The sequence below is a fragment of the Balearica regulorum genome, chromosome 5 (genome assembly GCF_011004875.1).
Source record: "Balearica regulorum gibbericeps isolate bBalReg1 chromosome 5, bBalReg1.pri, whole genome shotgun sequence".
Lineage (NCBI taxonomy): Eukaryota > Metazoa > Chordata > Aves > Gruiformes > Gruidae > Balearica > Balearica regulorum.
In genome coordinates, this window is record NC_046188.1 from 32,360,214 (window position 1) to 32,375,373 (window position 15,160).

General features: G+C 33.9%; 1 protein-coding gene across 5 annotated transcripts in view; it reads left to right on the plus strand.

The window, feature by feature from the left end:
- NOVA1 (NOVA alternative splicing regulator 1) overlaps positions 1-15,160 on the plus strand; it is a 152,175-nt gene that overhangs the window by 107,443 nt on the left and 29,572 nt on the right. For all 5 annotated transcript variants that reach the window (XM_075754082.1, XM_075754083.1, XM_075754087.1 and 2 more), the window contains one exon: positions 6,963-7,129. In XM_075754082.1, coding sequence (XP_075610197.1) covers positions 6,963-7,129 — 167 coding nt within the window. The remainder of the gene's footprint in view (positions 1-6,962; positions 7,130-15,160) is intronic.

Sequence of the window (15,160 nt, forward strand, 5' to 3'; positions counted from 1 at the left end):
AGAACTCATACAGTTTATATATTTTACAGAATTTTAAAATTTGATTCATTTCAATATCTGAATTCTAGAGAAGAGGTCACTTAATTAAAGCAAAACAAATTGGTATATATGTGGGTATGAATATGTATATGCACCTATATGTGCATGACTATCCATATGCCACACCTAAAAGACGTGTTATCAATATGAGTTCAGCAGTCAGTTTCTTTTGCTAAGGCTAGTAAGGCTTCCTGTGAACACCTCATAAGAAAATATTAGAAGACTGATGTTAGAGTACCCCAAGTTCTAATGTGGATTTTTGCAGATTTAATCAAGTCACGTGCATAGGTGCACGTGCTTGGTAATCATTTCATCATGCTTCAGGAGCTAGATCACTTATTCTAACTTTCTGCTTTTATTAGACGTTTGACTCATGTAAAGTATAATGAAGCTGCAGAAAACATTAATTGTTAGAAATTCAGGAGGAGTAACTGCAGATGAAACTTTAAAGGGAACAGTTTATTTCTCTCTGAAAGAAGAATGAAGCTTTAGTGAAGCTAAATGCATCCAATCAGTAATCTTGAAATTTAAAATCAATGTTAAGGATGCCCTGGTTTTATACTAGAGATATCAAGAAGATTCTTACAAGGAGATATTTATTTCCTTTCAATTTCCTAGGTTCCCTTCAATATTTTCTTCTTTTATTCAGCTATTTTAATGGCTGAATTAAAATTGCTATTTTGAGTCCACGAAGGTTAAGTTTTACTCCCTGTTTGTGTAAGTGTTCTGTGTAAGCAATTCCAAACTTATTTCATCTGGATGAAAACAAATGCAGAACATCAATGCTCTAGAATTGCTACAAGCCCTTGTTTCCCCTTTCAGTTTGGGAAGTCTATTAGATCATCAAGCTTTTCTTTGAGAGAGACATCTTTCTGTCTGTGATGAATACGGGAACAGGCTCTATATTAAGACCAATTAATTCTCTCTCAAGAAACAAAGGTAAAAGGACAGGAGGGAGATAAGGACTGCAGGAGAAAAATGTCTTGTTGAGATTTCTGTGACACTTTGCACATATTTAGGATGTTCTTGTGTTGCATTTAAGGTTGTGTACATTTTGTCATTTATATGACAAAGATTTTTCATATCTGTTTAAGGCATCATGAAATACTGCTAATGCATTTGAATAAACCACATTTTTATTGTCTGACTTTTATTTGTTCAGGTTTTATGCAAGTGTAGAGAGGAAATGTTATATGCAAGGAAGAGTTTATCTGATTTTCATGTTAAGCGTGTTATTGACAACCTTTACATTGCTTGGGAATGATCTCAAAGCGCAGTCCTATTTTAGCAAGAGCTTTTGCAAGATCAGTTTTAAGACTGAAGCAGTCGCTGGCACTGTTACATAGAATTGCACTCTACAGGTCATTTGATCATGGGTCAGAAAAATAAATGTATGGGATGTTAGGGTTAGTAGACCGCTGTACCATGGTTTATCAAATAAAAAGCTTAATGCAAATCAGCTGATGAGAGATTATAGTGCAGTCTTTCATTTAGTTAAGGTTTTAGCTTTGGCTCCTCAGGTTTCCCCTTTCAGTGTCAAAGAAATTGGCATGGTACGCTAGAAAAATACAAGGAGATTTAATTAGTGGATGTATTGGGATTACCCTGTGCTGGTAATGCATTTTGCTTTTTAGGTTTTCAAATGCTCTTTAAGATTGATGTAAAAGCCCAATGAAAAGTATATAGTCATATAAATGCCAGACAGTCCTTTCTGACAGGTACAGTGCCTTCCCCAAAACATTTCAACTAAGGTTCATAAAATACAGAGGCACGTTTAAGGTTTAGTGAGTGTTTCTGTGAATAGAGTAGAACTCTTACACATTGATCAGTTTTTTAAGCAAACAATTAAAAGTTTAATGGTAACTGTATATAGATGTATGCCTCAAGTACAGAAATACAAACACTGAAAGCATCAGCACTCTTTATCCTGTTGCATCATCTAACATTTATTTTAATGGCTGTTTTAAGAGCTGTATTGGTTGTCTAATAAGTAAATAACAACCATCTCAGAGAACAAGCTTGTGGTCTGTTGTTTTGAAATTTCAGAACTACATGTAAAATGTTCTCCACAAAATTAGTGTGAAGTGGTTGCCAAGGATATTTGCCAGAAGTAAAGTTTTAGGTAGTTAGAGGAGGTGGAAGAAAAATGAATGAGTAAAACTTATTGCAGGCTGTTTAGCTTTTAGGCCTAACTAACTTATTAGATTTCAAAACAGGTTTTTATTTACATACTTGTAAATTGCCTGATGGCTGCTAATGGCTCTGTCTTTCCCTCTCCCATGGAACTGAATAGAAAGAGTATTTTATATATTGACGTACCTGGTTTCATATTAAAAAAAATAGGCCAAAAAAAAAATTCCCCCTAAAAGCTAAAAACACCAAAAAACTGATTAAGATTTCCTTCTTCTCCATTAGTTTTAAAAATATATTTGTGGTGAGCAGTGTAGGCAGGCTTTTTTGTGCAATTACATTCTGCCTCTTTTATTTGATAAGAAAAATTAAAGCATACATGTGCAAATTGAATTTTAATTCTGATAGGAGAGAAACCACATTTTACTTGCTGAAAATTTTTTGGTTTTGTTTTTTGAATATACAGGGATGATGCCCACCTACTCTACATTTGGTCATTTTCTGTGGCAGAATTATTCTTTTCTTGTATGTGTTTTATCTCTTCATATGTAAAAGACAACACACAATACATGACCCTAACTCCAATTTGAATTGTAAATAATTAAAAAAATAGAATAATTTTATATTAGCTATGTTTCCACAAAAAAAAAAAAAAAGACACTGGTTATTTGGTAATTTTGGTTTCTGTAAGCCAGCTATTTCAAAAATGAGATCTGTATTTTAAATACATATTTTGAAAATCGTGTGACAAAAAGTATGCATATAGACAGCTGAGCTTTTGTTCACAAAAAAAGGAGTGGATGCAACTGTTAAACAACTGAAAGTGATAAATAATCTCACAGTTTACTTTAGACACTAATGGAGCCTAAAAGCTTTTAAAATGACAGAAATTTCACCAACTTTAGTGATTCATAGGCTTATTTTTGTTATACAGTTTGGTCATATAGCTGGCAGTTTTCCTTTTGTGTGACTCTTGTAAATTATTGTACTCTGTTATCTGAGTGAAAAGCTATTAGAGTTGTGTGAAGGAATACGACAACATCACTTCAGAAGATTAAAGCAATTCCCAGCTGTACATGTATACAATTTCTCCGCACTTTTCACTTTTTTTTTTTGTTGATGTAACCCTTGAAGAAAATGTGCTACTGTCTTGATACACTTTAAAACTGTATCTTACTCTACATGAAATGTGCTTTTGCACAATTGTATTTTTTTGTGGAACACTGATTTCCGTTTACTGCATCCTGGTTTATACATAATAGAATGTAGTGCGTTTGGTCCGTAGTATGACATAAAGTACATTTTTATTGCACCTTCTAAAATAACACAGATTGCAGAATACCCTTTAGTCACCTAGTGTCAAGTCTAATGAAATTCCTATTTAGCATCGACTGTTTTCCTTTCAAATATTTTGACAGTAGTCATCCCTGTTAAGTGCTTTCCCTGTTAGGCTCCGGTAGCTTGGATGCAACCTGATCTGTGTTTTGTTTCAGTGTGTTGTCTGCTGACCTAGAGAACACTTGCATTAGCTGCATTGATCAATCCACATCACATCTCATCATTTAGGAGACAATTAATACTGCGGTGTAAAGACTCCCCAGAGCATTTTCTTAGAGCTGGATTGCTTTACGCAGAAACCACAGGAGTTGTTTGCAAAAGGGGGAGGAAGCCAAGTAGGAAGAAAAAGCATCAAGAAAGGTTTGACCAGGAACCAAGTTTCATTTTCTGTGGTGACTTCCACTTATGTCATTTAAACTCCTTTTTTTGATGGAGTGGCTGGGGAAAAAGAAAAAAAAAGCTGGATTTTGAAGTTGATTTGTTGAAAAGACACTATAACAGGTCACATAAATGTTCTAAAAATCTTGCTCTTGACAAGAGCTTGTGATACTTGTATAACTTGCTGTTAAGAGTGTAATCATTTTAACTTTATATTTTATCTCAAGGATTATTAACCTGACAGCTTTTGACATACTGATTGACATGTTTTAATCTTAATTTTAATTATTTTTAAATAACATGTTTTAATAGAGAAAAAAGTTTGTTTCTCATTCTATCAGTTTTGCTTTAGAGCTTCTGCCACGAAATTGAATTTCGGTGTTACCTGATACTGTTTCTTAAGAAAAAAATCTCTGAAAGATTTTAAGTGTACATGAATGTATTAACTTAATGAGAAGGCAGGGCTCTTTGTGTGCTGTTTCATCTTTAGGTAATGAAATATTTAATCTTTAGACATTATCCACAAAAGCAGATGAGAAGCATTTACTAATAAACCCCAACTTTTTCTTGCAGATGATTAAGACTACTGTACTATTCTCTGTTAAAGACTATGAGTTGGTAACAGTAAATATTACTAAAGACACAAAATTGATAGGAAGGGAATTTTATGGAGGAGGTTACCTCCCTGGAAATTCTCTAATCTACGTATTGCCTGTGATTCTGTGCAGATTGTAGAATGATAATGAGGCCAACTAACATGTGAACTTCAGAAATCATTGCAAACTTGTCAATATTTACTACATCATTACATTGTAATTTTCATTTATTTAGGTAGCGTGAATGAATTTTTCATCAGAAAAGATTTAGGTATGATCATGTCAATAATATTTACTAAGAATAAGTCAATGACAAAAATTACATTTATTTCTGTGGTAATACCATGGCTTAAATTGGTTACTTGGCTTCCCCTCCTGTAATCTTGAAGCAAAATGTGCACTGACATTGAATAGAGATATGTATCTGGCATATCTCTGCGTGGCAGTATTACTATGTTTTCAGGATTGCACTATTATCATGATTGTTCATGTTAAAACTTTCTTCTGTTAGTAGAGCTGTTCTACTGGTATTTGAAGGTAAAAACCTGGTGATGAAAAATCAATAATTTGAGTGTGTTGAAAATGTACAAAATGTGTTTGTGGAACTATGTGCTACATTAAATTTCAAAGCAATTTTACTTGGACCTTTAGGTTTTCTTGGTATTTCTGCAGAACAAAAGTGGGAAGTACTATACTCCATTTTAAGTTCCGTTTTTCCAGCTCCTGTTAGATCTTGTTTTTCAAGTCAAAACTGCTTTTGTGGAACCTAAGTGGTTTGATATGTGGACTACAGAATGTGAATTGTTTCATTGCAGTGTCATACTTGTATCCTTAGGATCAATACTGGTATTTTTATATTCTTTGTCTATTGAGGATCTATCAAGCTGTAACCCAATATGTAAAAAACGCTTTTTTTGCTACACATTAAGCCATACAAAATCATCTAAAACCACCCTAGTCACAAAAAATAAATGAAGTATTTTTCCACAATTCTGCATCCATCTTTGGCCATCCTGTAGATTTTTTAATTAAGAAATCAAAGAAATAAGGACTGGAGTGGTTTTTGTAATACAGCACAATTGCAGTTTGGAAAAGGGTTATGTGGCAATGTAGGCTTTTTCTAAGCCTTTCTAGAGAATTATAACTAAATCTATAGTAGTTATTTAATGTTTGGTGGTAATCTGCATAGAATTGCAGATTCTGTGAGGTAGAATACAAAAGACAAGATAAATATGGCACATCAGACTATCTTTCTCCAGGCTACAGGAATAGGCAAGTCATTGCAAGAGTCGATGAAATTAAAAGTGAGAGTAGGTAATGGTGATGTAAGGGAGAGGGAGTGACAGCCAATACAAGAAAAACAATGTGCTTCAGACTAGAGAGGAGACTTAAGCGAAATGATACAGAGCAGAATAGAACAGTTAGAATTGAAAACCAGACAAAACTGAAATGGCAAGAAACAGAGGGTTACACTTTGCTGCAGAGTTTGGAAATGAGGAATATGTTCAAGGACTGCTTTTCTTAAGCATCTCTCCTACCTTTATAAATGAGGATGGTGGGAAAGTGTCCCCTCCTCTGCTTCACTGCAACCAAAGCCTTACTATTCTTACACATAGAATAATATCAGACCTATTTGACAAGCATATAGTATTTTCCCACAACCTTGGAACATGGACGCTTAGAAGGTAGTTGCATGGAGTCTAGATGTCCTGCATGAACAATATTCAGTATAACTCTAAACAGAAGTAATTTGTGGGGTATTGACTACTTATTTGGTACAAGCTTTCTTCATTTCCAACTGTTAAATCACATTAGCGACAGCTTAAACTCTGTGTACTGAGTAAATAATTGCAGTTATTGTGGGGATGTTGTAAGGTAGGAAAGTTCTAAAAGACAAAGTGGATCCTCAAATATATGAGATCGATTGGCCTTAAAAGGTCTTGCCGTAATATCTTGCAGCTGTTTTAAGAAATGATTTAATGATATCTACACTAAATGAATGTATGGGCAGTTCAGGTGTTCATTACCAGAGCTTATTCCAAGTGCCTCTCTAATACTGGCTCTTATGTTCAACCTTGTGTTACCTAAAAGTTCTATGATATTTTAGAATAATCTAGTACTAGGCCAAAATAATTTAAAAGACGTGTATTCTGCACACACTCATCATACTTGCTAATATTACCAACAAAACCTAATGTGTGTTTTCTTTTTCCCCACCCCCCTCCCCCCCAACATACTATCCAGATTGACTTGGAAATTTATGTATGTATTTGTAGGATCTACAGAAATAGTTGTTTAAAACATCTTCAGATCATCAGTATGTTATCTTTTGGAAATCTCTTCTTTCGTTTGTATGTTTATGGATGTATTGCTAGTTGGTTTTGCAAAGCTGATTTGAGTGCCATCTTTATGCCATAATTGAAACAGTTTGTGGGATCTTGCAGAATCCGCTTTATTCAGATCAACTTTTGGTATTTGCAGGTACTACAGAGCGGGTGTGTCTGATCCAGGGAACAGTTGAAGCACTAAATGCAGTTCATGGCTTCATTGCAGAGAAGATTCGAGAAATGCCTCAAAATGTGGCCAAGACAGAGCCTGTCAGCATTCTACAGCCTCAGACCACTGTTAATCCAGACCGCATCAAACAAGTGAGTTTTTGGTTGGGAATAGAGAGTCACAGCAGCTCCTTAGAAGTCTTAAAACTTTAAGGCTGCAAGGGGTCAACATAACATGTTCTTTAAGAAAATGCTATTTTACCCTTTAGTAATTTGCTCGTCCTCCTTTTCCTTATAATTATGTGTTCTGTGTTTCTCAGCAGTTCTTTTAGACAGTGTTTTATAAGTTTCAGTGCGGCAATCTAATGTGTTTGTTTCATAAACTTTTCTTTACTGTATAAGGTGATAATATGCTTCTAGGTTTAGTTAAAGGTGGCTGAATTTTAATCTCAAATGATGAACCTCTTTGTAAATCTTTAGCGTTACTAAAAATCACAGATTAACTGAGTGTTTCCTACTTTTATGTATATAAAATAAAAACAATACTGTTTTCATACGCTATATTAGATACTTTAAAATGTTACCTGTAAAAACTTGAAAATATAAAGATAATTTGCTTGGGATGTTTTCTACCATTTCATTTTATGTTATTTTTGGCATCTTTTTGCCTGTTTTACACTGACTTCTTTCAAAATGTATGAGCAATGCAAAATATATTTGTAAGGTATTATTGGTCTAGTATTCTTTAGTTTATTACATTTTACAGAGCAATCTTAATTCTTTAAAAAAATTGCCCTGTAAGGTGAATGTGAAATATGTGTCATACAGGATTTAAAATTATTTTCCATTGTATTGAATAAGAAAAAGATGAAGAAAGAAATGAGTGAACATTAGTAAAATTTTGTCTTGTCTCTCTATCCTATATAGGATAGATTTTAGTTTCTCACCTGTCCTATATGGGAAAAGATTGTTTCGTCTTCTACACTAGCAAGATTCAGTGTCCTATAAAGTAAATTGGTAACTGTATGCAATTACTTTACTTTGTATATAGTGAAATATGCAGAATGCTTATATGAAGATGTGTTTGAACAGGTTGAGTTTGGAACAATCGGACTGCTTTAGATGGATGAAACTGTGCATAAGATGTTGTATATGATTTCTAATATTTACTATTTTTTTTCTGTATATGCAATACTTTTACATAAAAAATACTCTAGTTAATTGATAAGAAAATACTAAAAAGAAAAGACCTGATTTTATAGGATTAGTTTCTGAATTAGACATGAAAATGATTATGACTGAGATAGAAGGAAAAAGCTGAAGAGATCTGTATTTTGAATGGCTTTTCTGCTTGTAAAATTTTAGATTTTATGCCAATACTTCTTAACCCAATGGCAAATGAGTATTCTCTATTAAAATAAAAAGTGGTTTTCCCTTTGCAATGAAATGAAGCTAATTTTTAGGTAAGTCAGTGAGGTCCTGAGGAACTAGATTACAGAGCTGTTTAGTGACATGCCTAAATACTTCCTGTCTTGTATCTGAAGTTGATATAGCTTGTCCAAAATACTTCACCAGAAAACTTATTTGTAAAGTTGTTGAGGGTTTTTTTTTTCGATTTGTTTTGGGTTTTTTGCTTGGTTTTGGGGGTTTTTGTTTGATTTTGGTTGTTTTGTTTCTTTAGGCTTTGTTTAGTTTGGTTGATTGGTTTTGTTGGGTTTTTTGTTTTTGGTTTTTTTTTTTTAATGCAATTCCACGTTTGGAATGTTAAATTCTGGAGGGATGGATTAGTGCACAGAGCTGCTGCCAGTGAAGTTAAGACATAGCCTAAATACAATGCATAACTTATAGGACTTTTATTTAGTGACTGGCTTTACATCTTAAAATTTTAATATATTACCTGTATACATACAGGTACATAATAATATGACTGCAAATATTTGGAGATATGCATGTGCAGATGTTGACCAGCTTTGAATTGTTTAACTTCTCTTTTAATGAAAGCAACATCTATTCATGATAAATTCATACACTATAAATGTTGACTCAATAAATCTAAAATGCGCTATTTTTACCAAGAAATGAAATTGTTAGCTTAGTTCTTAGATAGTTTGCAGTGAAGTAATGTATCCTCCAATGACAAAATATCCTGTATCTTAATGAAAGATATAATACCTGTATTTAAGAAATTAAAGCATAATATTTTGTAACAGGTAATTGTGATCTAGAACTCCAGTGTTGCTATTTTTCTTTAATAGCAGACAGGTCACAATTTTATTAAAATGATCAGGATAATGTATAATACAAGTTATTTTGAACTTGGCAGAAAATAAGCCTCATGAATTACAATTTCTTCTTTTACACAAACTTTTATAGACTACTACCCACGAAATTTGGCACCCAATGCATTATGCTGCAGATTGAAGAAAGTAGACATCATTTGAGATTGAGTTGATTTTAAATAATAAATTTTACCTTCATTAGGAACTTTGAAGATATTTATGTTTTCTAGCTGTTTCTACCAAAAAGCAAAGGTAGTTTTCTCCACATGAATGAAGATACCTGTAGTTGAAGCCTTGCAGTGCCACCCGCGTCTATGTGAGCATGCAGTGCTCATTTCTCTGTTGTGATTTCTTTGTCCTGGGCTGCTTTACTGACACTTGCCCCAGAGAAGTGAGCTAAGAAAGGAAATATCTTCTGGCTACAGTTTCAATGAAGACAGACAGTAGGTAAACCCTTTGCTGACTGCTTGAGTTTCAGCACTTTTTGTCTTCAGGCAAGGCAGGGGTATACATGGAGGCTGAGTCTGGCCTGGCATTTCTCCTTAGTAGTAGAAGTCGCTATCCCAACATTCTGGTCTCTCAAAATTTTTCAGCTTCAGAAGATTTGCAAACAAGTTTATCTGGTTCCTTTTGAGCCTTCTCCACTGCATTTTTCTACATCTAATCCTATGGATTTATCAGTAGATACCAGGTAGTTCTCTCCTCCAAGCAGATCTGATAGATAATTAATTGACAAATATTTGCATCTTTTATCTTTATGTAACATAAGCAATCTCTTCATAGATGTTAGCTTTCTGCTGTTTCTCGATATCATTCAGCACTAACCAACTAATTCCTGTGCCCTTTTACTTCCTAGAAACTGCTATGAGCATCTAACCTCCCTTTTCTCTCTTTTTTAGTTGACTGTCATACACTCAGACCATATTGTAACCCAGGAGAACAGAATACAATTTTCATAAAGTGATCAGGAGCCTGAAATGTTTCAGCTTTGTAATTAGCATACAAAGCTTTAAATTTCACCTTCAAATTAATAGCAGCTCCTATGAACAATGGAAAACTTTGCATAATGTAGTTTTATCACATCACCTTCTTCAGAAACTATTGCAGGTGCTTTGTATGCTAGTTGAATTTTCCTTCCAGTTTTCAGTTGTTTTTCAGGTAGCAGGTGTTGTAGCATCCTGTCCAGGAAGCACATGGAATCAGAGATGGCCACTGCAGAACTCTGCATTATATAGAAGGAAAGACGTGTGATCTGATAGCTAACGTTGCTTTAAGCAGGAGTTCGCACTGTTTGTCTTCGAAGATCCCTTCCAGCCTGAATTATTCTTTGATTCTATGAAATGTTTACCTATCAAAACATGGAGAAAGGTTTTAGAATTTCTTCCTTGAAAATTTAGAATAAAACTTTCACATATAGAACTCCCAATTAATGTTTTCATTAGTCAGTTGCATTTCAGCTTTTTCAGTTAACCTCTCATGAGTCTTTAACTTGCATTCATTAAGCATGGTCCCAGACGTTGTATTCAAACTCAGTGTTTGAATTCAGATTTGTAAATTCACATTCCTCTAGTGAAAATGACTGCTTTTGCTTCAGAAATGCTGATCAATAAATCAATAAAAAATCATAATTTTTAAATAAAAGGTTTTACTTTGAAGTGCTTAAATAGAACCTGACTTTAAGAATCAAGATCTGAAAATATTGGCTTAAATGGAGGATTTTTCTTTTTTTTAAATATAGGATATAAGTTCTTCAGACTATAAAGATTCGGTAGACTTCATAGAATGCTTTGGGTTGGAAGGGACCTTAAAAGTCATCTAGTTCCAACCTCCCTACCATTGTCAGGAACACCCTCCAGTAGAGCAGGTTGCTCAAAGCCCCATCCAACCTGGCCTTGAACACTGCCAGGGATAGGGCGTCCACAGCTTCTCTGGGCAACCTGTTCCAGTGTCTCACCACCCTCACAGTAAAGAATTTTTTCCTAATATCTAATCTAAATCTATCCTCTTTCAGTTTTAGACTGGTACTCCTTGTCCTATCCCTGCACTCCCTGATAAAGTGTCTGTCCCCATCTTTCCTGTAGGCCCCTTCAGGTACTGGAAGGCTGCTATAAGGTCTCCTCGGAACCTTCTCTTCTCCAGGCTGAACAATCCCAGCTCTCTCAGCCTGTCCTCATAGGAGAGGTTCTCCAGCCCTCTGATCATCTTCATGGCCCTACTCTGGACCTGCTCGAGCAGGTCCATGTCTTTCTCGTACTGGAGACCCCAGAGCTGGACAGATTATTTCAGGTGGGGTCTCGTGAGAGCGGAGGAGAGGGGGAGAATCACCTCTCGACCTCCTAGACACACTTGATGCAGCCTGGGATACAGTTGGCTTTCTGGGCTGCGAGTGCACAGTTCTAGCTTATATTCAGTTTTTTCATCCACCAATACGCCCAAGTCCTTCCATCCTTAAGAAGGGACATAAGAGATAATCTTTCTTTTACATCACACTTACCACACTTTTTTCTTTTTTTCAAAGACAAGTCCCCAAGAGTTCATATATGCAGATGAATTACTTCTATAAACACCTATAAGTAAGCATTCTATCTGTATATACTAGTTTGCTTAGTATTTTTTTCTTGCCCTATGTCCTGTGTATTCTTTTACACAAAAGCAAAACCAAATGCAAAGAGGATGAAGTATCATCAGAATGTATTTTATTTGTTCTTTACAGAAGTGAAAAAGTAGCAAGTAAAATTAGATCACTGAAGTCATCAAAGTAGCCTTTTTATAACCTGGATTGTAAATAAATTATTAATCCTCGATTATTTCTTTTTCTACATTTTATTTTTGAAATGTGTTATGTATTTATACAGTCATTGCTGAGATGAGAATCATTTGCCAAAGTTACAGCTGAAAGGAGTTCACAGCAGATGAAAAGAAGACTCAATATGTTTAGCAAAGTGGTCTGTTTAGAAAATCTCATCTTTGATACTGTTGAAAGTCTAGTAAGTCAGTCTTTTATGTTGTTCAGCAAAATGGGACCTTGCAGTGCTCTCTGTTTCTCATGTTAGCTGCAGAAGGTATTAAAATATTTAACACAATTCAAAAAAGACACCACCTTTTCTTAAAGTGCATTAACATATTGGCTTAAGCAAATTAGTTTTGTCATCACATTAATTTCAGTGATTTAAAAGGACCAATATTAACATATGCAAGACTGAAATTCAGTATTAGCTTAGTATTAATAGTAATTTAATGTGGGTAATGTTATTATCAGGATTTCCTTTGTTTGGCAAGCCCTGTAGTGAGAAACTAGAAATTGGTAAGCTCTAAATGCAGTTTCATCTTCACATTTAAATGATATTCTTTCTATGCTTTCATGTCTCTAACCCTGTTATAAAATGGTATTTCATTTTCTGCCTTTTCTCTCTACTCTTCTATATATAAATATACTAATAGGTACTGAGAATTAAGTTAACTGTCTCAGTACAATATTTATTACCCAGGGTGTAAATATTGACTTTTTTTAGTATATATATGACTGTGACTTTCATTGTTTATGCATTTAGGCAATTCATGAAGTCACTGAAAGGGGGCTCAGAGACCTTATGGAACACTGTGCAGATGGAGTATATGTATTCTTTACTGCTCTGATACAGCTATATCTTTACTCTGTTACTCAAAAATATGAACCATGGAAGTATTATGCTTTGACCATCATTCTGAACCCTTTAGTATGTTGTGCAGCCTGAGAGCAGTCTCTCACAGTATAATCAATTCTTGTGAGCGACATAAGGAACAAGTATTTTCTTGGACTTTCAAAAAATTCTACAACTCAAATATGAATTAGATATGCTCAAACAGAAGTATATTTCTAAAATTAAGCTCCATTAGTCTTCCATTCATTGTCTCATAATTAATAGGAAAGGAAATAATATTTGAGACAACAGAGAACACCAATTTCACCATGGCTTGGACTATACTATTCAAGATATAGCTGAAAAAACCTACATGAGTCTTAGAAGTGATGTGGGGTAGAAATCCTGACTGGCTTTTTTCTGTAACCTTGCCAGCAGTCAACAGGAAAGCTTCAGTTATAGTATTCATGTTTCAGTCTCAAAAATTGAAACTATGTAATGTAAATTCATCTTATGATTTCTAATCACTTTATAGATCTCATTCCCAGAAGCCTAATAACTACTAAATTCAAGTGCTTGCCTAATGCAAAACACTTGCCAAATTTAAAAAAAAAAAAAATCTGTGCTGCTTAATAAATCAGAATTATTGAGTTCTGTCCAACTTTCTTTAAGAAGTAATTTTCCCTAAAAGTTCTTGCAAAGCAATTGAGATTGGATCAATACATTACTTATCAATCAGTGGAAATTCAATACAAAATCCTACTGCCTGTGTTTCTTTTTTTTATTTTTGAGAAATTACTTTGTGTTACTTTAATATTGAAGAAATAAATAGGCGTGTGTCCATAAATAAATGTATCTCCAGAATTATCCAGAAATATGAAAACGGATGAATTTTTACCAAATGCTGTCAGGTTTTTTTTATATAAATATACTTTTTAATATATAGATGTATAGATATATAAAAAATAAAAGCAGTCATGTCAGTAAACAGAGAGAGATTAATCCTCAAACACAAACAACTTGATATACAAAGATAAAACACCAAAACCACAAACCAAATGCCTTATTGCTGTTTTCAGTATTTTGTCATTGGTATGTATATTTGGAAAAAAATATGTATGGCCGTACTTGATTCTTGGTCATTAATACTGTTGTTTTGCTTTTAAATGTTTTTATCTTTTTTCCCATTGTATTTTAAACAAGCATTTGCTAAAATGGAATAGTGAAATGCTTCTACTTAACAGATGTTATAGTTCAACAGTCACCTGAAATGAGTATCGTCACTCCTTTTTCATTGCAGCCATACATTTCTGTGCTTTAGGAAGATTGATGTTAATTGAAAAACTGAGATGCTTCCAGTTTCTTAAATTGCTTGTGGTATCAGTGATTAGGTCATTATTCAGTGTTGAAGTGTTCTACATATTTTCTTATAAATCCAGTAGTTAGATTTAGTAACACCTGTAAAGAACAAACTATTTTTCCTTTTATTAATTAGCCTAGTAGGGTTTTTGTTTGTTTGTTTGTTTTGTTCAGGATGAGAGATTAATATATAGCTGTAATACAGAAAAACTTTTGGAATCGGTTACAGTCCTCCATTCTGTTTCATAGAGGTTTTTTGGTGTTGTTTGGGGTTTTTTCCCATTAATTTAAGCTTAAATTATGAAAATCAGTTCATTGCAGTTTCAGACTTTGGTAAGAGAGATACTGCATAATCCCACTAAAATCGGAAGTACAATTTTGTAATTGAATAGGGTTGGCCCTGTACTACCGTGGAATCTGACATTTCTTTTTCTAAATAACTCTGGCCCCTCATGAATGAACCCGTGTTCTGTACAGAAGGACATGGGAGAATCCTTTATAATTGTTTTGATTTTCACATTGTAGAGCATCTGTTGGCCAATAATGTTTTGCCAAGCTACATGTTTTTTGTAATACCTTGTCCATGGTAGTATTTTTTACTTAAGCCTCTTGAAAAAGCCACAGTTCAAGCTGTATATGTTTTTGGTTTTATTGTTTCATAACATGAGTTACAAGTTGGAAACACAAAATAAGGATCTGTTTCTTAAGATATTTTTTTTCCTGTTTTGGCTGCTTGTTTATGTAAAAATTATGAAAAAAATGAATCTTCATATTGCTTAACATACAGCTAAATTATTTGTGTGTGCATATGTACAAGGCCATATTTTGCTAATACACAACTTTATGCATTCACAGTGTCCCAGCTTTCTCATATACATTAAGAGTTTTAGTGCAAAAGTATGTATACCTATTTTATGAGGGACTGT